Source organism: Coccinella septempunctata, chromosome X (assembly GCF_907165205.1).
Source record: "Coccinella septempunctata chromosome X, icCocSept1.1, whole genome shotgun sequence".
Taxonomy (NCBI): Eukaryota; Metazoa; Arthropoda; class Insecta; order Coleoptera; family Coccinellidae; genus Coccinella; species Coccinella septempunctata.
The window spans coordinates 21,713,932-21,738,027 of record NC_058198.1 but is presented as its reverse complement, the minus strand read 5'-3'; the positions used below and the strand labels follow the sequence as shown (position 1 = coordinate 21,738,027).

The 24,096-nt window shown below is 39.3% G+C and overlaps 1 protein-coding gene across 5 annotated transcripts in view; it reads right to left on the bottom strand.

Annotated features, from left to right (window-relative positions):
- Positions 1 to 24,096, bottom strand: part of LOC123321460 (ankyrin-1-like) — a 72,582-nt gene that overhangs the window by 8,220 nt on the left and 40,266 nt on the right. Inside the window, exon 1 of one of the 5 annotated variants that reach the window (XM_044909073.1) lies at positions 19,984 to 22,181. The exons of 1 other annotated variant lie outside the window; for it this stretch is intronic. In XM_044909073.1, coding sequence (XP_044765008.1) covers positions 20,140 to 20,925 — 786 coding nt within the window. In that variant the 5' untranslated portion in view covers positions 20,926 to 22,181 and the 3' untranslated portion in view covers positions 19,984 to 20,139. Of the gene's footprint in view, positions 1 to 2,127; positions 2,148 to 5,592; positions 5,728 to 16,500; positions 16,995 to 19,983; positions 22,182 to 24,096 lie in introns of those variants that run through there. 3 more of the 5 variants (XM_044909075.1, XM_044909076.1, XM_044909077.1) reach the window with 3 other exon arrangements.

The following is a 24,096-nucleotide window of genomic DNA, read 5'->3' as shown; positions in this document are numbered from 1 at the left end:
AAAGGGAAATTGAACAACTATATGAATTACTGATATTTTTTTATTCAAGATTAATATGTTTCATACAAATCCAAATATATAAAATAAAGAACATATATCTTGTTATAAATCTTCATTCCACTTCAGGAACGGCATGGTCCAGATGAAGAAGAAAAAATCAGAGCTGTATTGATAGTAATAAATTGAGTGTCATGAAAAATCTAACAACAGTAGAAGGTGATTTTTTCCAGCATAGTATCTAAAATAATAATTTGAAGTTCTCTCGATGATTCAAATCAATTCCAAGTTTGATTTTGAAGGTTGTGAATGTTACTTATCACCTAAATTCATATGAGGTATGTTGAAAGTTGAACGTTACAAAGGTGCAAAAATGGGGAGGATAAGAGAGCCAGGAAGTGTTCATGATGTAGTCATTATTTCAATAGGTTATATAACTACTAACCTTTTACTGCACGTTAATTAATCAATCAACGTCAAGTAACACTTAACCAAAACGAAATTTAATAATAGAACAGCTTTGTTAAAAAAATTATTCTAAAAATTCATTCATAAAGATTTTGTTTGTTCATTCTCTCAACACAACGCAGTCACAAAATGAAACACGTCACACCACGTTTGGCATAGCGGGATATAGGTTATGAGTTAACTTCGAGACCACGTGCTGATAAATAGAACATTTCAGACAGTTACTGAAAGTTTTTCTTAGAGAAGTCGCTGGGTAGAGTTCATCGAAATGTATTCACAACACATCATTTCATGTTCTAAAAATATCACAGATTCAATATTTCAAAAATATCAACAGAGAGAAGTCGCATAATAGTAGCTATGTTCACTTCATCGGAACATCTCGATATGATGTTTCATGTAACCACTAGGGATTTAAACTTGAGGAATTCGCAAACTTAACAATATGCGGACGTTAATGTCCACAATGTGAAATCTTAAGTACATCCATGAAACTTCTCAAAGAAGCGCTTCAGTGCGATATTTTTGGGTACTCCCTGCGACTTACTGTTACATTTCTGGTTGACTGGGCTTGCAGTTCATTTATAAAGTACCTACCTCATTATCATCCCAAGATGATTATGATCGTTCGTCAGAGCATAATGGGAATTAGCAACAAGTTAAGAATTCCTTCTGTCGGTTACAGCTCTCTCATTCGAAAATGAATCATGAATTAAATTTTTTTTACTTCCATTTCGAGTCTTGAGAAAAAATCGATGCTAAAATCAAATTTTATAATAGCGAACGTTTCTTGAATCTTTTCTTGTGGAAACTTGGACAGATGGCAAAAACTTCTATTTTATATTTGAAAATGACATTAGTACCAGAGATAGCGTCAGTGACGGCTTGTGCCCATAAAGTGTGGGTCGGCCCGACCCAGGATATACAGGGAATATCCTGGAATAAAATTAGTTTCTTTTTTTCCAACCAATAACTGGAAATGAAAACGCGGAATATTCAATTTTATGTCCCAAAAATAAGTGCAATCAGAACTCAATTGACATGTTTTTCAGCATCTTGATGTTAAATTATTGGTTGAGAAAATATTTAGATAGAAGAAGAAGTTAATTGAAAAGCAATTGGTGGGTTTCAGCGTCTTCATTTTAGGTGGTTGATCAATATTGAAGAAACATTAATTTTATTTCAGACTTATGTCCCACCCTGCAGATATAATCTGATTTTCTTTATACAACCGCAGTGTATAAAAGTTTAGGCTTGTTTTTAGAGAAAAAATGTACTACACTTCTTTGTTTTTGCCAAGCTTTTGAATTATAGTTTTATTCTTCTTCGGAGTCTTTCTGTAAATACCGATAACAAATTTATTACAACACAAAACATCAACGTCAATACGAATCAAAATTTTAAGTTCACTGAAACACATCTACAATTTTGATTATGAGTGATAATGTAATAATTTTTCCTTTCTTTATTTCACCATTCCTTCTTCTACTGTCATATGATTTTGTGACAGGATGCAAAGTTTGTTTCGATTTGCTACCACTCCAATTATTCAACAATCCAAGAAATTTAGAATTCACTCGGATTATCAAAATTTACGATATGAATCGAAGAAAACTGATAAACACGTACGTGCACCCCTTTCTCTTATTCTACGACACTGACCTAATTCAATTCAATATGGGAACAGCGATTCTTATATCCCCACTCCGAGGCTCGGCCGGCCGATCTACGCGTATTCAAGAAGCTTCGAAATCACTGTTATGTCCGATAGCTCAGGTAAACTGTTGAGAAAAGTGGACTGTATAATTGGTCCTTTAGCGCACCGGATTCTGAAACTTCGCATTTCGCATTGTATTGAAAATTTAGCATTTTGATTTTTCATTTGGTACTTCTAATTCCCATTGTTTACGCTACGAAGATTTTTTGCTGCATTGACGCATCGGATAACGCTCAGCGTTCGCTTATCGCAGTCGATGCACATATTCATCGAATTTTCATTGCAACTCATTTGAATTGAATTCACCAATATTTATTATTCGAGAATAAAACATTTGTTGATGCTATAATAATTGAATCAGTTGAAGTCGAACTTTTTTCTTATTCATCAGGATATTGAATAATATAATTATTACTTTGATCGGTTTATTCAAATCGCAATATGACGGATTTCAAATTGAAGAAAGCCAAATTCAATAGAAATTCATGCATTAGTGAATTATCTTCACTTCTGGATTTGGCTAATCAAGCCGTTTCAGATTCCTCGCTTAGAACGTCCTTCAAAATTCGTTTCACTGAAATTGATAATGTTCGTGAAGAATTTCATAAACAGCATCAAACTGTTACTGGTATTATGTTGCAAAGCGATGATAATTCTGACCTTACAAATGAAGAATTAATTAGGAAGGAATTTCAGGATCAGTTTTTTTCCGTCAAAACAATCTATACACAATTATTCGATCCGAATGGCGAATCTTTAAATATCTCAGCACAAGCAAGTTTAATTCGCAAGCAAAGTCTTGGTTCTATTGCTACAGCTTGTACACCGAATGTCCGTCTTCCGCAAATAGAAATTAAAAAGTTTAGAGGGGATTATACGCAGTTTGTAACATGTTTTTGATGCTCTGGTTCATAATAACCACTCTTTAACTGAAATTGAAAAATTCAATTACTTGATTTCTTCCCTAGAAGGTCCGCCTCTTTCCTTAGTACGCACTTTACCTATGAGCTCGAACAATTATCAAATTGCATACGAATCTCTTGTCAATCGATTTTCTAATGAAAGGTTGAGTGCTCAAGTACATTGGAACGCAATAGAAAATACGTGTAAAATTAATTGTAATACCTAAATTTGGTTTTTAAACACTTTTGCAGATCTCTTTCTCTCGATGAAATAAGAAGAGCAACGCACGAAGCATTCCTGAGACGTATAAATAAATGTCTAGAAATTGACGGTCAAACTTTGAGCATCTTCTCTAGTTATAACTGCGAGAGTTTGCCATGGTTCTCCTAATAGTAACTTGAAGTCGGTTTCAAGAAGGGGTGAAAAATCTACAGCATGGTTCAACTAACAGTTCCTGAAAATTTCATCTTTTTGGCGTGAAGGGAAAAGAAATAGCTGAAAATTCAAGACGAAAAACAGTTTTTTGTGAATAACTCAGAAAATATCCACTTTAGGGCAAGGGTGTGATGCATACACTCACATTATTTTTTAACGTAGATTCAATATCTGCCATAAAAAAATGGGGTTCTAATTTGAAAGAATTGATTTTTCACGATTTTGTCATCCCTAACTTTGAAAGCGATTTTTTCACCCCCTCTATCATGAATCGCGATTTCGATTTTTAAAGTGGATACATCAATCTTACATCTTGAAAAATCCCAAAAATGAAAATTTTCCATCCAAAAACCTCGAAGTTATTCTTGTTTCAGCGGAGCTCTATTTTCGATTTTTTTTTCGAATTTTCCCGCTCAGAGAGAATTTTCCAACCAAAACTGAAAAATGTTACATCAAAATAACTTGAAATTTTCTAAAGAATCTATTTCTGCAATAAAAAAATGTTGTTCTAATTTGAAAAATGGAAGTTGACGTCATTTCCGGAAAAACCGGAAGTGCTCATGCCTTTAAAATATTTTAGATTTCATCAGCATCGTGAAATACTTATAAGTGCTGAATTACATGAAAATACGTTCAGTAGTTTCCTGTATAAATATGGGTGAGGTTCCTCGTGAAAGACCCTGTATTATATCGTCTCAGAGTATCTTCGGTGGTACTTCTGAAATCCGCCGATTCTGTCTGTATCACCACAAACGAACCATCTCGCATTTCAACCATCTATCTACTGTGTATTGCTGAAACAATTTACCGCCGTGGTGGATGATCGAAAACGTAACTCTAAAATATAACCTATATCTGTAATATTGATGGATGGTTACGGTTTTCCGTGTCGTTTTATTAGATGTCTCATTATATTCGATACCACTCTGTTAGCCATAATCACCGCAAGGAAATAACAATGGATATGCGGATCCGCCATCGGATTAAGAATTTTTATCTCGCGATGTCTATTGCGCGACTCGGGATCGTCTTCTCTATGAGAATACAATACTAAATATACATCTATGGGCGGTTCGGATCCCTCGAATATCGCCGCAAGAACATTTATATTCGGTTCCTCAATAGTACCGATAACTATATTATCCACTTCCATATTCTGTCGTCTTCTCTCTATTAATTCTTCACCCATATATTTATGGAGCTGTACTGTTTGCTGATGATACCTCTGTTATGCTGAGAGGTAGAAGTGTGGACGAGATACGAAATAAAGCGAAGAAACTACTGGAAGACATCGGAAAGTGGTTTCAGGCGAATAGACTGAAAATGAATGAGAGCAAGACACAGCAGCTCACATTTTCCCATGCATTGGATCAGAGAGCCTCCGTTAAGTTTTTGGGAGTCCATTTGGAATCTGGACTAGGCTGGAGGACCAACATTGATGCACTGGTAGCAAAACTGTCAGTGGCTGTGTATTCCATTCGACGGGTGAAAATGTGCACAACATATGAAATGGCCAGGCTAACTTATTTTGCCAACTTCCATAGTGTGGCCTCCTACGCCATTCTTTTTTGGGGTAGTTCATCGGAAGCGCAAAGAGTGCTTTTACTCCAGAAGAGGGCTATAAGGGCTCTTTTCGGCCTTGGACCCAGAGACAGTTGTAGAGAGGCATTCAGGGCTGGGGGCATCTTGACTGTCCCAAGTATTTTCATATCATCCACACTGAAGTATGTGCATGCTAATATCAGAAACTTCCCGAGGAATATGCAGAGGCATCCGTATGGAACAAGAAATAGAACAGCCTTAGAAATACCCTTTCATCGTCTAACATCATCACAGCAATTTGTTGATTACTGGGGAGCCGTTTTGTACAATTCGATACCGGATACTATAAAACGGTTAAATGCTACGAGATTCGACAGGGAGATAAAGAGGGCTCTGTTGAAGACTACTGTATATAGCTTGAAAGAATTTTTGGACCGGCCTTCATTCTTTTTTACATGAATAAATGGATCAACAATGTTTTGTTAGTTTTATGTGCAATTGTGGTACTAGTCCTTTACAAATTAACTTACATATTTTTTGAATACTATTGTATTTGATTTTTTTTCTTTGACGCTTCCTGTATCTTGATACTGAGAATTATTAAATTATTATTATGACTTTAGCCTTGCGGCTTTCACACTCCTCTCCAGAGGAAAATTCACTTATCCCAGATATCTCAGATATCAAAAGGATTAAGCTCTGTTGGAGCCCTTTCCAGGTTTTCGGGCTCGTGGTGGTGGTCGGGTCCGGGTCGCTCCTCGCCTCCCTGCTGTAGGTTGGCTCCACCCGCACTTCCTGTCGGAGCAGACGGTGTTCCTCTGCATTCCCCATGTACTTGCGTACAGTTCTCGCCGTTCCGAGCAGTACCGCTTTCTGCATGACTCTATAGATATTTTCGTCCAACTGAAGTTTCCTCAAGTTCTCTAGTAGTTTCTTCGGTATCAGGCCTGTAGATGAAATGACAATAGGGATGGACTTGATATCTTTCAGCTTCCACTGTCTTCTGGTTTGTTCCTCGAGATCTCTGTATTTTGAAATTTTTTCAGTGTGCCTATCTAGAAGATTGGTATTATTTGGAATTGCCACGTCTATGAATAGTGCTCTGTCCTCATCCTTATTGAGCAATATGAGGTCTGGTCTATTGTGGGTTATTTTTCGGTCTGTGAGAACCGTGCGATCCCAGTAGAGCTTGTGATGTTCGTTTTCCAGCACAGCATCCGGATGGTAATTGTAATAAGGAACCTTTTTCGAAGTTAGAAGTTGGTGTTTTAGTGCCAATTCTTGGTGAAGAATCTTGGCAACAGCATCATGTCTATTTTTGTACTCCGTGCCCGCGAACTTCTGACATCCGCCGGTGATGTGCTGGATAGTTTCATGTGTAGCACAGCCATAACGACAGCTATCGTCCGCCACTGAGGCTTATTATGACTTTAGCCTTGCGGCTTTCACACTCCTCTCCAGAGGAAAATTCACTTATCCCAGATATCTCAGATATCAAAAGGATTAAGCTCTGTTGGAGCCCTTTCCAGGTTTTCGGGCTCGTGGTGGTGGTCGGGTCCGGGTCGCTCCTCTGCTCCCTGCTGTAGGTTGGATTCCTGCTCCACTCGCACTTCCTGTCGGAGCAGACGGTGTTCTTCTGCATTCCCCATGTACTTGCGTACAGTTCTCGCCGTTCCGAGCAGTACCGCCTTCTGCATGACTTTATAAATATTTTCGTCCAACTGAAGTTTCCTCAAGTTCTCTAGTAGTTTCTTCGGTATCAGGCCTGTAGACGAAATGACAATAGGGATGGTCTTTATATCTTTCAGCTTCCATTGTCTTCTGGTTTGTTCCTCGAGATCTCTGTATTTTGAAATTTTTTCAGTGTGTCTATCTAGAAGATTGTTATTATTTGGAATTGCCACGTCGATGAATAGTGCTGTGTCCTCGTCCTTATTGAGCAATATGAGGTCTGGTCTATTGTGGGTTATTTTCCGGTCTGTGAGAACCGTGCGATCCCAGTAGAGTTTGTGATGTTCATTTTCCAATACTGCATCCGGATGGTAATTGTAATAAGAAACCTTTTTCGAAGTTAGAAGTTGGTGTTTTAGTGCCAATTCTTGGTGAAGAATCTTGGCAACAGCATCATGTCTATTCTTGTACTCCGTGCCCGCGAACTTCTGACATCCCCCGGTGATGTGCTGGATAGTTTCGTGAGTCGCACAGCCATAACGACAGCTGTCGTCCGCCACTGAGGCATCCTTGGCGATGTATTTCATGTAATTTCTTGTTGGAATCACCTGATCCTGGATGGCGAGCATGAAGCCCTCTGTCTCAGGAAACAACCTTCCGGAAGTCAACCAGTAGTTCGACGCAGATATGTCGACCTCGTTCTGGTGCCTCCCATGCAAAGTTTTGCCAATCAGTTTCTGCATTTTACTTTCTGCAGAGTTTTCGACGGTTTCCAAGTGATCCTGCTGTAGCTTTAATGGTGTAGAACTATCAGCAACACAAACTACTCGATGGAGTTCTGACGAAGCTGCCTTGCTCAAGAAATATTTTCAAAGTCCTTCAATTTCCTGGGACATACGGTTGGACAAATCAACAATTCCTCTACCCCCAAGATGTCGGGGCAGCTCTGTCCGTTCTATTGAGCTTTTGGGGTGATGTTTATTGTGTTTAGTCAGCATCGTCCGTATTTTTCTCTGTAAAGCTGCTAAATCGGTGGTCGTCCAAGAGATAATACCAAATGAATAGCTCAGCGCCGAGCAAGCGTAGGTGTTAATCGCTTTTATCAGATTCTTGCTGTTGAGACCAGTTCTCATTATCCTTCTCAATCTTCGGGTGAACTCCTCCGTTAATTCTTTCTTCATCTGGGTCTGATTGATTTTTCTTGCCTGTTTTATGCCTAGATACTTGTATGTGTCTCCTTCCTTTAATGCTTCAATTTCTGCACCTTCCTTGAGTTTGAACGTACCATCTTCTATTTTTCCTCTCGCTATGTTTAGCAGTCGACATTTTTCTAGTCCAAACTTCATTTTGATGTCTTCCGAGAATCCTTCCACCATTTTCAGCATCAGTTGCATTTGTTTTTTGGTAGATGCGAAGAGTTTCAAATCGTCCATGTAAAGGAGATGATTCAGTTTCATCATAGTTCTACTGCCGCTCTTGATGGAAAATCCGTAGTCCGTAGAATTCAATCTATGAGACAAGGGATTCAGGGCCATGCAGAACCACAGAGGGCTCAGCGAGTCTCCTTGGAAAATACCGCGTCTTATTGGAATAGGTCCTGTTGTAATGGAGCAATTTGCTGCTTTCATTTGAAGACTAGTACGCCAGGTTGACATGGCGTTTTTCAGGAACTCAACAATATTGGGATCCACCTTGTAAATCTTCAAGATCGTCAAGAGCCATTCGTGAGGTATAGAATCGAATGCTTTCTTGTAGTCTATGTACGCAGCGTAAAGATTCCTTCGCTTGGAGAACGCTTGATTGCAGATAACTGAATCTATTATTAGTTGTTCTTTGCAACCTCGGCTGTCTTTGGTGCATCCTTTCTGTTGCATGGCGATGATGTTATTCCTTTCGCAATGGTTGTAAATTCGGTTTGAAATGCACGATGTGATTAATTTGTACATCGTTGGGAGACATGTGATTGGTCGGTACTTGGATGGGTCTTCTGTATTCCTTTGGTCTTTAGGTAGCAGGTATGTTGTGCCATGTGTAAGGAATACTGGCATTCTTTCAGGATTTTCAATGACATCATTTATTGCGGAGGTCAATTTGTCATGCATGATCCAAAGTTTCTTGATCCAGAAGTTCTGTAATCCATCAGGCCCAGGTGCTTTCCAGTTGTGCAGTCCTCTGATAGCTGATTTTACTTCTTCAATTGTGATCATGTCATGCTGCATCGGCTCATATTTTCTAGCTTCAGATTTTTCATCTTCAATCCATCCGGTATCGCCATTGAACTGAGGTTTTGTTGATAATTGTTCGGTCCAGAATTGTTCAATGGCTTCCTTTGGTGGTAACTTTCCATTTTCTCCATCAGACGATGTGAATGACCGGTAGAAAGTTTCTTCCGACTTTTTGAATGAATTATTGTCTCTTTTCCGGCTATAATTGCTTTTATATCTCCTCAAGCGTTCTGCATACAGACTTAATTTTTGCTTCAAAGTGTCGAGGCACTGGTGAGCTGTAGCATTCTCCGTCTCTCGTTCTGTGTGTGTCCTGTTTCTATCCATGACCTCTTTGGCAGCTTTCACAACCTTTCTTCCCCGATTCCCGTTCAAGTACTCCGTCAGTCGTCCAATGTCTCTTCTTAGCCTTTCTGTTTTGTGTTGAAGACGTTCCTGCCATGCTGACGCGTGTAATTTGTGTAATTTTGGACCATCGTTGTTCGTTCGGCGAATTTTTGCCCCTATGGTTTTCGCTGTCGTTAGCGCAGCACAGTAAAAAACTAGATGCAGATATTCCAATGAACTTCCGTTCTGTAGGTACCCAGGTAAAACGTCCTTATTCAAGATGTCGATTATAAGTGATAGTTTCTTGGATGTATTGAGTCGTGGAGGTGCTACTCGATGAAGAGGATCTGTTCCTTCCAGTTCGGCAAAGTATCTCCTCATGTCAGAGTCAACTTGTCGGTGGAGCTCTTCCCTATCGTCCTGCTGTTCAGGCTCACTTGCATTGCATGATGGACTTTCAGTATCAGTTTCTTCTGCCTGTTGTTGCCCAGGCATGTGAATTTCATCAGAGGTGTTGGTGTTATTCTCTATTGCTAGCGGACGCTGAAGTTCTCGTTTAATTGCGTCGATTCGGGCCGTTGGTATCAGTTCATTTCTCAGAATTACGCGGTACTGGTCTGCCACTCGTTGTTCAGTGACATTGAGATTTGGGTAGGCGTTGCAGAATTCCTCATGGAGCCTTTTCCTATAGTTGTTCGGGTTCTGCCCTAGTCCCGTGATGGAGTTATATATGCGCACAATAGTTTCATTCATGGACGTTGTCCACTTCATGCGCTTTCTAACTAACCCCGCTTGGGTGAGCACTAATTAATGACTTTAGCCTTGCGGCTTTCACACTCCTCTCCAGAGGAAAATTCACTTATCCCAGATATCTCAGATATCAAAAGGATTAAGCTCTGTTGGAGCCCTTTCCAGGTTTTCGGGCTCGTGGTGGTGGTCGGGTCCGGGTCGCTCCTTGCCTCCCTGCTGTAGGTTGGATTCCTGCTCCACCCGCACTTCCTGTCGGAGCAGACGGTGTTCCTCTGCATTCCCCATGTACTTGCGTACAGTTCTGGCCGTTCCGAGCAGTACCGCCTTCTGCATGACTCTATAGATATTTTCGTCCTACTGAAGTTTCCTGAAGTACTCTAGTAGTTTCTTCGGTATCAGGCCTGTACATGAAATGACAATAGGGATGGTCTTGATATCTTTCAGCTTCCACTGTCGTCTGGTCTGTTCCTCGAGATCTCTGTATTTTGAAATTTTTTCAGTGTGCCTATCCAGAAGATTGGTATTATTTGGAATTGCCACGTCGATAAATAGTGCTCTGTCCTCATCCTTATTGAGCAATATGAGGTCTGGTCAATTGTGGGTTATTTTTCGGTCTGTGAGAACCGTGCGATCCCAGTAGAGCTTGTGATGTTCGTTTTCCAGCACAGCATCCGGATGGTAATTGTAATAAGGAACCTTTTTCGAAGTCAGAAGTTGGTGTTTTAGTGCCAATTCTTGGTGAAGAATCTTGGCAACAGCATCATGTCTGTTTTTGTACTCCGTGCCCGCGAACTTCTGACATCCGCCGGTGATGTGCTGGATAGTTTCATGTGTAGCACAGCCATAACGACAGCTATCGTCCGCCACTGAGGCATCCTTGGCGATGTACTTCATGTAGTTTCTTGTTGGAATCACCTGATCCTGGATGGCGAGCATGAAGCCATCTGTCTCAGGAAACAACCTTCCGGAAGTCAACCAGTAGTTCGACGCAGATATATCGACGTAATCATGGTTGACCTCGTTCTGGTGCCTCCCATGCAAAGGTTTGCCAATCAGTTTCTGCATTTTACTTTCTGCAGAGTGTTCGACGGTTTCCAAGTGATCCTGTTGTAGCTTTAATGGTGTAGAACTATCAGAAACACAAACTACTCGATGGAGTTCTGACGAAGCTGCCTTGCTCAAGAAATATTTTCGAAGTCCTTCAATTTCCTGGGACATACGGTTGGACAAATCAACAATTCCTCTACCCCCAAGATGTCGTGGCAGCTCTGTCCGTTCTATTGAGCTTTTGGGGTGATGTTTATTGTGTTTAGTCAGCATCGTCCTTATTTTTCTCTGTAAAGCTGCTAAATCGGTGGTCGTCCAAGAGATAATACCAAATGAATAGCTCAGCGCCGAGCAAGCGTAGGTGTTAATCGCTTTTATCAGATTCTTGCTGTTAAGACCAGTTCTCATTATCCTTCTCAATCTTCGGGTGAACTCCTCCGTTAATTCTTTCTTCATCTGGGTCTGATTGATTTTTCTTGCCTGTTTTATGCCTAGATACTTGTATGTGTCTCCTTCCTTTAATGCTTCAATTTCTGCACCTTCCTTGAGTTCGAACGTACCATCTTCTATTTTCCCTCTCGTTATGTTCAGCAGTCGACATTTTTCTAGTCCAAACTTCGTTTTGATGTCTTCCGAGAATCCTTCCACCATTTTCAGCATCAGTTGCATTTGTTTTTTGGTAGATGCGAAGAGTTTCAAGTCGTCCATGTAAAGGAGATGATTCAGTTTCATCATAGTTCTACTGCCGCTCTTGATGGAAAATCCGTAGTCCGTAGAATTCAATCTATGAGACAAGGGATTCAGGGCTATGCAGAACCACAGAGGGCTCAGCGAGTCTCCTTGGAAAATTCCGCGTCTTATTGGAATAGGTCCTGTTGTAATGGAGCAATCTACTGCTTTCATTTGAAGACTAGTACGCCAGGTTGACATGGCGTTTTTCAGGAACTTAACAATATTGGGATCCACCTTGTAAATCTTCAAGATCGTCAAGAGCCATTCGTGAGGTATAGAATCGAATGCTTTTTTGTAGTCTATGTACGCAGCGTAAAGATTCCTTCGCTTGGAGAATGCTTGATTGCAGATAACTGAATCTATTATTAGTTGTTCTTTGCACCCTCGGCTGTCTTTGGTGCATCCTTTCTGTTGCATGGCGATGATGTTATTCCTTTCGCAATGGTTGTGAATTCGGTTTGAAATGCACGATGTGATTAATTTGTACAGCGTTGGAAGACATGTGATTGGTCGGTACTTGGATGGGTCTTCTGTATTCCTTTGGTCTTTAGGTAACAAGTATGTTGTGCCATGTGTAAGGAATACTGGCATTCTTTCAGGATGTTCAATGACATCATTTATTGCGGAGGTCAATTTGTCATGCATGATCCAAAGTTTCTTGATCCAGAAGTTCTGTAATCCATCCGGCCCAGGTGCTTTCCAGTTGTGCAGTCCTCTGATAGCTGATTTTACTTCTTCAATTGTGATCATGTCATGCTGCATCGGCTCATATTTTAAAGCTTCAGATTTCTCATCTTCAATCCATCCGGTATCTCCATTGAAGTGAGGTTTCGTTGATAATTGTTCGGTCCAGAATTGTTCAATGGCTTCCTTTGGTGGTAACTTTCCATTTTCTCCATCCGACGATGTGAGTGACCGGTAGAAAGATTCTTCCGACTTTTCGAATGAATTATTGTCTCTTTTCCGGCTATAATTGCTTTTATATCTCCTCAGGCGTTCTGCATACAGACTTAATTTTTGCTTCAGAGTGTCGAGGCAATGGTGAGCTGTAGCATTCTCCGTCTCTCGTTCTGTGTGTGTCCTGTTTCTATCCATGATCTCTTTGGCAGCTTTCATAACCTTTCTTCCTCGATTCCCGTTCAAGTACTCCGTCAGTCGTCCAATGTCTCTTCTTAGCCTGCTGTAGCATTCTCCGTCTCTCGTTCTGTGTGTGTCCTGTTTCTATCCATGATCTCTTTGGCAGCTTTCATAACCTTTCTTCCTCGATTCCCGTTCAAGTACTCCGTCAGTCGTCCAATGTCTCTTCTTAGCCTTTCTGTTTTGTATTGAAGACGTTTCTGCCATGCTGGCGCGTGTGATTTGTGTAATTTTGGACCATCATTGTTCGTTTGGCGAATTTTCGCCCCTATGGTTTTCGCTGTCGTTAGCGCTGCACAGTGAAAAACTAGATGCAGATATTCCAATGAACTTCCGTTCTGTAGGTATTCAGGTAAAACGTCCTTATTCAAGATGTCGATTATAAGTGACAGTTTCTTGGATGTATTGAGTCGTGGAGGTGCTACTCGATGAAGAGGATCTGTTCCTTCCAGTTCGGCAAAGTATCTCCTCATGTCAGAGTCAACTTGTCGGTGGAGCTCTTCTCTATCGTCCTGGTGTTCAGGCTCACTTGCGTTGCAAGATGGACTTTCAGTATCAGTTTCTTCTGCCCGTTGTTGCCCAAGCATGTGATTTTCATCAGAGGTGTTGGTGTCATTCTCTATTGCAGGCGGACGCTGAAGTTCTCGTTTAATTGCGTCGATTCGGGCCGTTGGTATTAGTTCATTTCTCAGAATTACGCGGTACTGGTCTGCCACTCGTTGTTCAGTGACATTGAGATTTGGCTAGGCGTTGCAGAATTCCTCATGGAGCCTTTTCCTATAGTTGTTCGTGTTCTGCCCTAGTCCCGTGATGGAGTTATATATTTATTTATTTATTTATTTATTTATTTATTTAAGTAATACACCATTCCACAGCCTAGGCCAATTATAGAATGGGAGAAATTTACAATAAAAAATGATACGATAATTTAACTTCGTGTACAATTCGTGACTAAGCTAAACAAACAATAAGCACCTTTATAATACCCAAAGCAGAGCATGAGCTGAAAAAAAACTCCATTGGAGAAAAAAGCTCACACTCGCGATAAAAAAAAAAAAAAAAATAAATTTAACCAAGAATGGCCCTTTTTACATCAGATGGATTGCAATGAAATATATCAATAATGTCCTGATGGGACATGTAATCACTACACATTCTATACAGAGGCGAAAAAAGAAGTACATTAGAACGTGGAAAAGGTAGGTAAAATGTGGTCATATTTCGCACGGGTAGTCTAGGAACATGAAAATTTATAAGGGCAAGCAAGTAGGGACAATCAATTACCGAGGATAAAATCTTCATCAGGAACAGAATACCTAAATAAGTACGCCGTCGCTCTAGAGAATTAACTTCAAATCTACTTAAAAGATTTGCATGTGCAGTACCCCTGTTTGGATAAACACCGTCAATTCGAAAACATATATACTTCAAAAATCGCCTCTGTACATTCTCTAAACTATTGACATGCACATCGTATCCCGGGCTCCATATTAAGCATCCATATGCGCACTATGGTTTCATTCATGGACGTTGTCCATTTCATGCGCTTTCTAACTAACCCCGCTTGGGTGAGCACTGGCTGAATATCCTGCGCAGCACCTTCAGCGGTTCGAGTCGGCAATTGAATTGGACTCGTTGGTTGCTGTTGTTGCTTTGGAGCTGTAGCTTCTTTTGCAGCAGGAGCCCGCTTCCTCAACATCCTGCCACCGACGTCCCGCATGCTGTCATGTCCAGCGCCGGCTCCAGACATGCCCTGACGATCCCCAGGCAGCGACTTGTTTCCGAGGCTTCTCGTTATCACCATTTTCATGGGTTTGTGCTCCCCTTTCTCGGTTTGGGTGAGGGGTAGAGAAATGAGAGCAGAAAGAGCACCCCTATAAAGGATGTGAAAGAGAGAGGAAAAAGGAATGGGACTGCGGACAGCAGGCGTGGCTGGCTGCACCGTCTACGTCGTTACGATGGCTGCCCGGCAGGCCAGCTACCAGATCGCTGCCAGGCAGGCCAGGCCATTATTATTATTATTATTATTATCATAGTTTTGTAAGCACGAATGAATCTATTATCCGTCTCTCGATCCGACTGACGAGTCCAGAATCCAACCCTCTTCCTTCTGCGAAAGCGTTTCTTCTTCGTATCGCTTCTTCGTCATCGAGAAAATACATCTGATAAAGTGTGGGTGTTACAAAATCTTGCGCATTAGGAAGTGGATCGTAGAAATGGTAAATTTGCCCACATATCGAAAAACTCCAATGACCTTGACCCCGTCTTCGAAGTATCGGTTGAGAAGTTTTAAACGATGCCAGCGCGAACAAACTAAATTGTAAAGCTGAAGAATGGCTACTAGTATACAAATTCTTGATTTCTAAAGGACAAGGACTTAACGCTGGTAAAATATACGCACCTCCTTTGCAACACGACGTATGCTCATGCGTTCTAGCAATATTTTCTTGCGTATAAAATAGAGCACCACAAAAGGCGCATGAACCGTTCAACGTGCCACATTTATCCGAATCCAATAATTCTATTCGTTCCGATCCAAAGGTAATTAAATTTTTATAAGTGATACGATGCGGAATTGTCTACGAGTCCTTCCTTTCGGCGTACCTGAATTTCGTGCACATGTATCATCGACACTACCGTCGGTGGTAGTAGTAATAACTAACGAAGTATTATCAAATATCTCATTTTCTGTATTATTGTCATCACCTTCTAATGCGACCGTCGAATTAGAATTCATATTTTCGTTGGCCCTATCGACGATAATTGTATCTAACTCTCCAGAACAAATTAACTGCTCTATAGGAGAAAACCTGTCTTATCGTACTACTACTCTAACTACTAAGCGAATTCGTCGTTTCGTCTCTAATCCTATTATCATCGCTATCGTTATTCGTGTCGTCGTCATTCCTATGAACGATTATAGATTCGGATCGATAGGAAATCGATTTCTCGATAATAGAAAACCTATCCAATTCTACCACCGGTACACGTAAATCACCTCGATTCGTTTTGCGGCCTCGTCATTTATAGATATCGATGAAGAGCGAATCATTCGATCTATAAGAGAAGATCTCTCCAATCTTACCGGCGGTATACGTGAATCACTTATAATCGGTTGACCTTGATTTCTATCATCGTCGTCGATATCATCATTCACTGTAGATTTGGCTCGCGAACGAACCATTTCATGAATAAGAGCCGATCTTTCCTACCTTACCACTTGTTTACGTGAATCATCTAGCGTGATACTTTTTGATCGAGTGCTGTAACCGCCGCTATGATCACTATTATCATCATTATTAAACACTCGGTCACAAGTTTGAGGTTTAGGGATTACGTAATTTATAGATTCGCCATAATTTGTGTTGGGGAAAATTCAGTTGGAAGAACTGAAGTGGTTCAACCTTATTGAAAAACTACTGTTACGATTTTCTTTCAAATTAGTGAAAATAATGGACTGTATTCTAAACTTAAAGGAAACAAAAGAATCCCAACATTTCACGAATAAAGGACAAATGAGATTATCATTAACTATAGTGATTTTCTTACCTTTAGGTGGGTGAACTTGAAGAACTTGAAGAAGAAATGGAAATTGATGATGTTCGTGAAGAAATTCATAAACAGCATCAAACTGTTACTGGTATTATGTTGCAAAGCGATGATAGTTCTGACCTTACAAATGAAGAATTAATTAGGAAGGAATTTCAGGATAAGTTTTTTTCCGTCAAAACAATCTATACACAATTATTTGATCCGAATGGCGAATCTTTAAATATCTCAGCACAAGCAAGTTTAATTCGCAAGCAAAGTCTGGGTTCCATTGCTACAGCTTGTACACCGAATGTCCGTCTTCCGCAAACAGAAATTAAAAAGTTCAGAGGGGATTATACGCAGTTTGTAACATTTATTGATGTTTTTGATGCTCTGGTTCATAATAACCACTCTTTAACTGAAATTGAAAGATTCAATTACTTGATTTCTTCCCTAGAAGGTCCGCCTCTTTCCTTAGTACGAACTTTACCTATGAGCTCGAACAATTATCAAATTGCATACGAATCTCTTGTCAATCGATTTTCTAATGAAAGGTTGAGAGCTCAAGCACATTGGAACGCAATAGAAAATACGTGTAAAATTAATTGTAATAATGAATAATAATGAATGCTCAATACATTCACAGAAAATTTAGCCGCTCTTAAGAATATGAATTTTCCTGTGGAATCTTGGGACTTTATTTTGTTCATGCTCTTAATAAAACGATTAGATAACGCAACAGTATCACGCTTCGAACTCGAAAACGGGTCTTCATCGATTCAAGAATTCAATACGCTCGTTGACTTTCTTAACAGATACTGTATTACATTGGATACTTTAGGAGCATCTCATAATTCAAGTAATAAAGTCAAATCTTCTCATACCAACCGACCTCTGAATCCAAAATCTAACGTAGAATCGTATTTCTCGAATGATCAAAAAATTCAACGCTTCAAAAAAAGCCCAATTTGCTCGCTATGTAAACAAGATCATTCCATACAATCTTGTTCAGAATTCTTAAAAAGATCTCCACAAGGACGTCATGCCTTTGTCAAGCAAAAACACTTGTGCTTTAATCGTCTTAGTGGTATTCATGATCTGCGCTCCTGCAAATCAGTAAATACCTGTCGAAAATGTAACGGAAGACATCACACTCTGCTGCATCTCGCACCGCCGCCATCTAGACTTCCCCATAATGTGGATGAGTTGCCTTCTACCAGTTCTACCTCTTCCGAGGTCGCAGTTCTGACCGCATCTGCTGGTGTCTGCCGAAAGTCATCCGCAGTTCTCTTATGGACAGCTTTAATTGACGTAAGGGATAAAAAAAACTAATATCGGTTTCTTAAAGAGGCCAATCGTTAAATTGTGCCCACTACCTATTTGAAAGGGCACTTACCGCCTAATATTTCCCCCTTTTTTTTAAATAGCTATTTAAATATCTCGCTAATTTGTTTCATGTCACTAGACACGCTTCTTGTACTCATCGCTTTAGACTTTCAAACCAATTTTATGTACCGTTGCTCAACTAGCATTTTGCCATTTTTCGCGGCCCGGAGAATGTTCGGTCCTTTTATAAGAACATAAATTTGAAGCTGATGCGATCGCTAAATATTTAAATTTCGCGCCAATATATGTCAACACTGGTGGCTTCGCATATGTGAAGAACCATTCGCTTTACACACATTGATCAGAATTGATTGATTTGACGCATTGGCTGGTTGATTGAATTGAGAGATTTTCACTGTGTCCGGTGCTATCAGATTTCTATACAAAATTACGCAATATTGGATTGGTTTTGGATTTGCCACGCATTGATTTCACCCGCATATTTGAATGGTAATTCCGCATCGCCTTTTGATACGCTTTCTTTCCAAAGGAATGGAAAAAAGGCATTCTCATCACCATCCCCAAGGCTAAGACAGACCATTCCAACATAGAGAACTACAGACCTATCACACTTCTACCTACATTGGGAAAAAACTTTGAAAAAATATTAGGAGAAAGAATACGTAAGGAGAAAGGAAAACATATACCACCATACCAATTCGGTTTCAAGAAGAAGACATCGACTATCCACCCTTTAGTAATACTCACTTCAAACATTCAATGCAATAAAAAGATGGGAAACAAAACAGCTGCTATATTTATGGACATCCAAAAAGCCTTCGACAGCGTCTGGCACGCTGATATAATCTCCAAGCTTTTCCTCCTAAAATGCCCCGTTTATTTGACCAAAATAATCAACAATTTTCTGCTGAACAAAAAATTACAGGTACGGGTTAAAAAAGAAGCTTCAGAAGAATTTACACCAGCACAAGGTCTACCACAAGGATCGCCGATCTCTCCTCTGCTGCTCTACTCTGCTTTGTTCTGCTGCGACATGTACAGACAATACAATGACAGGGACCAAAACATCAGCAAGCATGCATACATCCTACAATTTGCCGATGACACAACCTCAATATCCCACCACAAAACATTGGAAGAATGTATGAAAGAACTACAGAAGTTGGCAGATGTTACGGTGGCATGGATGAGACGATGGAGAATACAACCCAACCCTGCGAAATCAAAACTCATCATCTTCAACCACAAAATCAACCCAAGCTCTCCCAATATAAAACTTGGAAATGACACAATTACTCCAACAAATTCATGTAAATACCAGGGCATACAGATCGATAGCAAGATGAACTTCAGAGCACACTTAAAAACCCAAAAGAAAATAGCAACCACACGTGCCGGGCACTTCAGGTCTCTAACATATAAAAACCAAAGAATCAGCAGTAAAACGGCAACTATGATCTACAAGATGATATGCAGACCTTGGATTATGGGCATACGATATTCCCAAATTCACCAGAAACAGCTTTGGATATTATAGGAGTAGCAGAAAGAACTTGCTTACGAAAAATTACAAAACTAAGACATCCCAACAACACACTCCACAACCCACCCAATGAACTTTTATACCAGATAACAGAAGCAGAACCAATAATGGAAAGAATGCAAAGACTCGACAAAAAATTCATCGCTAACCAACACAATATCAACATAATCGAACCATTGATACACCACTACAATAGATAGTTTGCACCAAAGGCAGAGTTACCAGCTTTGCCACTTTTCGAACACCTGAAATCATTACTATAAAAATAATCATTATCTCCCAATAGTTTACAATAAGCTTCATGTGAAACAATACTGTATTTAACTGGCTGGAAGACTCCGGTCGATAGCCGTTTGATTGTCAAATCAATAAATTTAATTTCTCTCTCTCTTCTCTCTCTAAGAGGAGTTTAGTGATTTTTTGACCATAAAAATTCGTAATTCCTAGTGAATTTATAAGGGCACGGTGATTGTTATGTCCGATAGATCAGGTAAACTGTTGAGAAAAGTGGACTGTATAATTTTGCGATTTGAAGCTGGAGCGAAAGCGAAATATGTGTATGTAATAACCAAATTCATATACAAAAAATGCGGTCAACAATGAAGACTTACCAAGAAAACAGCGAACTGCGATAGCTTGAAGGCTCTGCTCCAGATCCTAGCTCTTCACAGGGGCCCTTTGCGGCTCGATATTTGCTCCAACTTCTTATTCTAATGCGGTGTTGAACAGCAGCCAGGAGTTGTGTTCTTTCCATGGTTGAACGCCGTTTAATATTCTTCCTCGGATATGGGCTCAAATGTGTCCTCTAACGAAATGTGAGGTAGTTCATTCTCATACCAATTCTCTATCTGTTTCCTATGCTCCTCGTCGAATTCTTTGTTTGTAGCTCTTCTAAACAACTTTTCGAAATGTTTTGCGAAAGCGTCAGCAATGTTTTTTTCCTTAGTAAGAGTTTCACCATCGACTTGAATCGGATTTGAAAGTTGGTGGGTTGAGTACTTTGCAATTTTTTTAATCGTTCTCCAATATGTCCTTCCTTTCTGATCTTCGATTTCTTTACATGCCTCTAGATATTTATTGGATCTGAATTGCAAGATCATATTGTGTATATCCTTGTTCAGTTTATTGAACTTTCGTTTTAGGCTTGGTTCTTGGTTGCTCTGATATTCACGATACAAGTGTTTTTTAGCTCTTATCAGCTTTATGATGTAGGGGGGCAGCGTTTGTCTGAAGTATTGTTTCTTTAGTGTCGGTGTTTCCTCTGTTATTGTTCTTGATAAAGCGTTGTGGAAAAGTGTAATATGTTCAGGAGTGATTTCCATTTGGGGTTCAATGAATAGCATTCTTCTATTCACTTCTTCAATGTTGCATTTTTCATAAAGTGTTATGGTTTCTTGAGTGTATTCTTCAGGTTCTTTCCCTGTATCTAGTAAGAATTCGATTCCAAGGTGATTTGATCCTAAGTCTGGGGTGAGGGTTACATTAAGAATATTATCTCTTATATTTCTTGTACACATTAGCAGAGCTGGAGTGGAATCTGGATTGTTTTTCATTAGGAATGTTGGTGGTGTATTAATCTTGATGAAATCTGAGCTTCTGAGAAAATTGTCAATTTGGGTTGTTGAAGTCTCCTACAATTATACCATATTTACATTGAGATGCTTTCACCAACAAGTTCTCTTCTACAAGTTGGCTAGAGTGATGTATGTAGACTAGAAATAAGTGGAGTTTATCGTTATTGAAAGGGAATGCAGGACATCGTTCTATGGGTTATTGAAGTGGGGCGGGTTGTTTTTACCGATTTTCACTTTATTAGAAGCCTGAACTAATACTCCTCCCCTAGTATTTTGGTTCAATATATTTCCATGTTTGTATAGTGTTCTCCAATCCTTGTATTGAATGTTTGTGGTTGATTTGGTCTTAGTTTCTACAAACAATGTGCAGTCTACATTGTTATGCTCAAGATAGTGTCGAATCAGCCCTTTTTTGTTGACATAGGTATTAATGTTAGCATATAGAAATTTGAGTATGAATATTCCCATATAGCTGCACCCCCTCCGCTGGTTCAGTGTCCACCGTTTTGTTTTCATTCTCGAGGTCAATCATGAGAATATAAAGTCTGTTACCAACAAAAGTGGGTACTGTGCTAATATTGAAGTTGTCGAGGAAGCGTCTCTGGAGTTTTTGAATCAGTTGTTGTCTATCAGTATTTTTGGGTTTGTTGATTTTGTTGATGTATGTTTCTATGATATGATCGTGTATCACCTTGAAACTTGAGATTCATAGAAAGGTTCAGAATAAGCTTTTGACTTGTTTCAATTTCAATGTGTAAAATCAAAGGCGTACAGTTTGAAGCTCCAATAAAAATGTCAGTATTTCGGAGCCCTGCATAAATGAAATTATCCCGTGTACTTGACGAGGGGTACCTACTTTGGGAAAAGGTACTGAATAAATTTGTCAAACTTTATGACTTCCTCGCAGAGTTCATGAGTTCATCCGGTCAAATTTCAATCGATGTTTTCAGAAAAACCAAAATGTACAGGGCAAAATTCGGCATGTTCGGGATGGGATTGAATGGCATCTCTATAACCGTTAGAGCTAAAAAAAATCGATTGCAAGTTCTCGATTTTCAATGGTCATAGGATAGTGGCACGAACCGCATCCCTATTCTTTTTTTCATGTTATAAGTGAAATCTAATTTTCAATCTCTTTGAAAAAAAGTTTCAGTAATATCGGAAATTCCTAAATATACAGGGAGAGCAAAATTCGTTGTTTACTGAGGGGATTTCGAGAACTATAGCGGATCGAAAAAAACGGATTACACATTTCCGAGCTTTTTTTCAGAGAAACAAGGAATGGCGAAAAGCGAAGTCTCCTACGATTCTTCGTTTTTAAATTATTAGCAAAAAATGAGATTTTGACGATTTCCAAAAGTTCTTATAACTTTTTTCCTTCGAAGTTACAGATTTGAAACTTGAACCTTCTACAGGCACTTTTTTACCTAGAATCCACTGACGAGCTCAAAATATTTTTTATTTCAAATCATTAGGTGAACTTTCGTTTTGTTAAATGCGAACTTCTTTTGAATATGTTTTTTTTTAATTGGTCAGTAGATTCTACATATAAAAGTGCCTAAGAGGATTTATGTTTCAGATCTGTAACTTCAAAGACAAAAAAGGTATGAGAACTTTTCGAAATCGTCAAAATCTCAATTTTTGTGTATAACTCAAAATCTAGAAATGATAGTCTGGTTCTGTTTTCAGATTTGGATTAGTCAGGAAAAAAAGAATGCGCCATTCGTTTTCTATTAGCTGCTACAGTTCTCGAGATCCCCTTAGTAGACAACGAATTTTGCCCACCCTGTACACTCTGTATAATAAACGTTATAGGGCAAACTTTTTTGTTATTATTTTTTCATTTTTCATAATTTTTTCATGATCTAGTTGAATTGATGATCTTATCAGAAAATTAACAAAAAAATGTCCCGAAAACTCTGCATCACAGAAAGTGTGGCTCAAATTCACAGAATATAATCTTTTCTACCGGCCATTCTTACCAAAAACTGACAATCAATCCAGAGATTGCAGGAAAGACTTGGGAAAAATCCCTTACTATGCATCAGCAACGGCATCAGTTTCTCTTTCAGAACAGTAAACAAGTCCATAAAAGAAATCGTCCAATATCAATCTATCCTAGACTTTCCACCCCGAAAGAGGAAAAGGAAACTTTTGTTCATTTCTTTGGCGGTGGAGTCATCGATGTTTCCGGTGCTGACGCACATCCGGGTCCCGGACGGCATAGTGGGCCGTGGATGAATTTTCATATTTTGGCTATTCATCTACCTTCAGATATAGCCGGATGATGCATGGGGTTGTTTCCATGTTTTCACCCATGCATCTCCCTACCATGATGATGAAATTTCAATTTTTTGATTGATTTCTTGTTGCGATCTGAGAAGGGAAAAGTTTCTGATTCATTAGTTCCAATGTTGAGCTTTTGAGTAATCCAGCACAAAGAATAGAAATGGCAATTTCTATTGAAGATTCAATAAAATAACTCATCGTCATTATGTAAAACGTTAATTATGAGTAGGTATAAGATCTATGATTAGGAGATATTTATGTGGTGATTATCATTATAAACTTAAGTAGGTGAATGATATTTTCAGAATGGGAGTCATAAAGATTTCAACTAAGCTGAGTAACTGATAACAACTAGACAATTGTCAGGGATACTCGAACATTATGTTTTACCCACTTTACAAATTCAACATTCTCGAATATCTGACACTGTTTACGAGAAAATAATTTTTTTCTGATTTGCCATTTCTCATTATCGATTTCACATTTAAGGGCATTCTTGAATCCAATTCTCAATCGAATCATCAACTGTTTGGTTTTCTCGAATCTACACAGTAATAGGACACCTTGATTTTCAGATAGAGGCGCAAATATGTTGAATTTTTCAAAGGTCAAATTTCGAGTAACGTAGCTTCCAGGAAAATTATCGTGGATCTAAATGTAATACATATTCTGAAAGAGAAACTCTTCCAGTAAAAAATCTTAGAATTTCATCCATCTCGACGGAACCGTTCGGTCTTGAAGAAGTTTTAACTGAGCCTATCTTTTTGGGAATTTTTCGAAGATCAACGTTCGAGTAGTTTTTCTTCCAGGAAAATTATCGTAGATCTGAATGTGACACGTATTCTGAAAGAGCAACTCTTG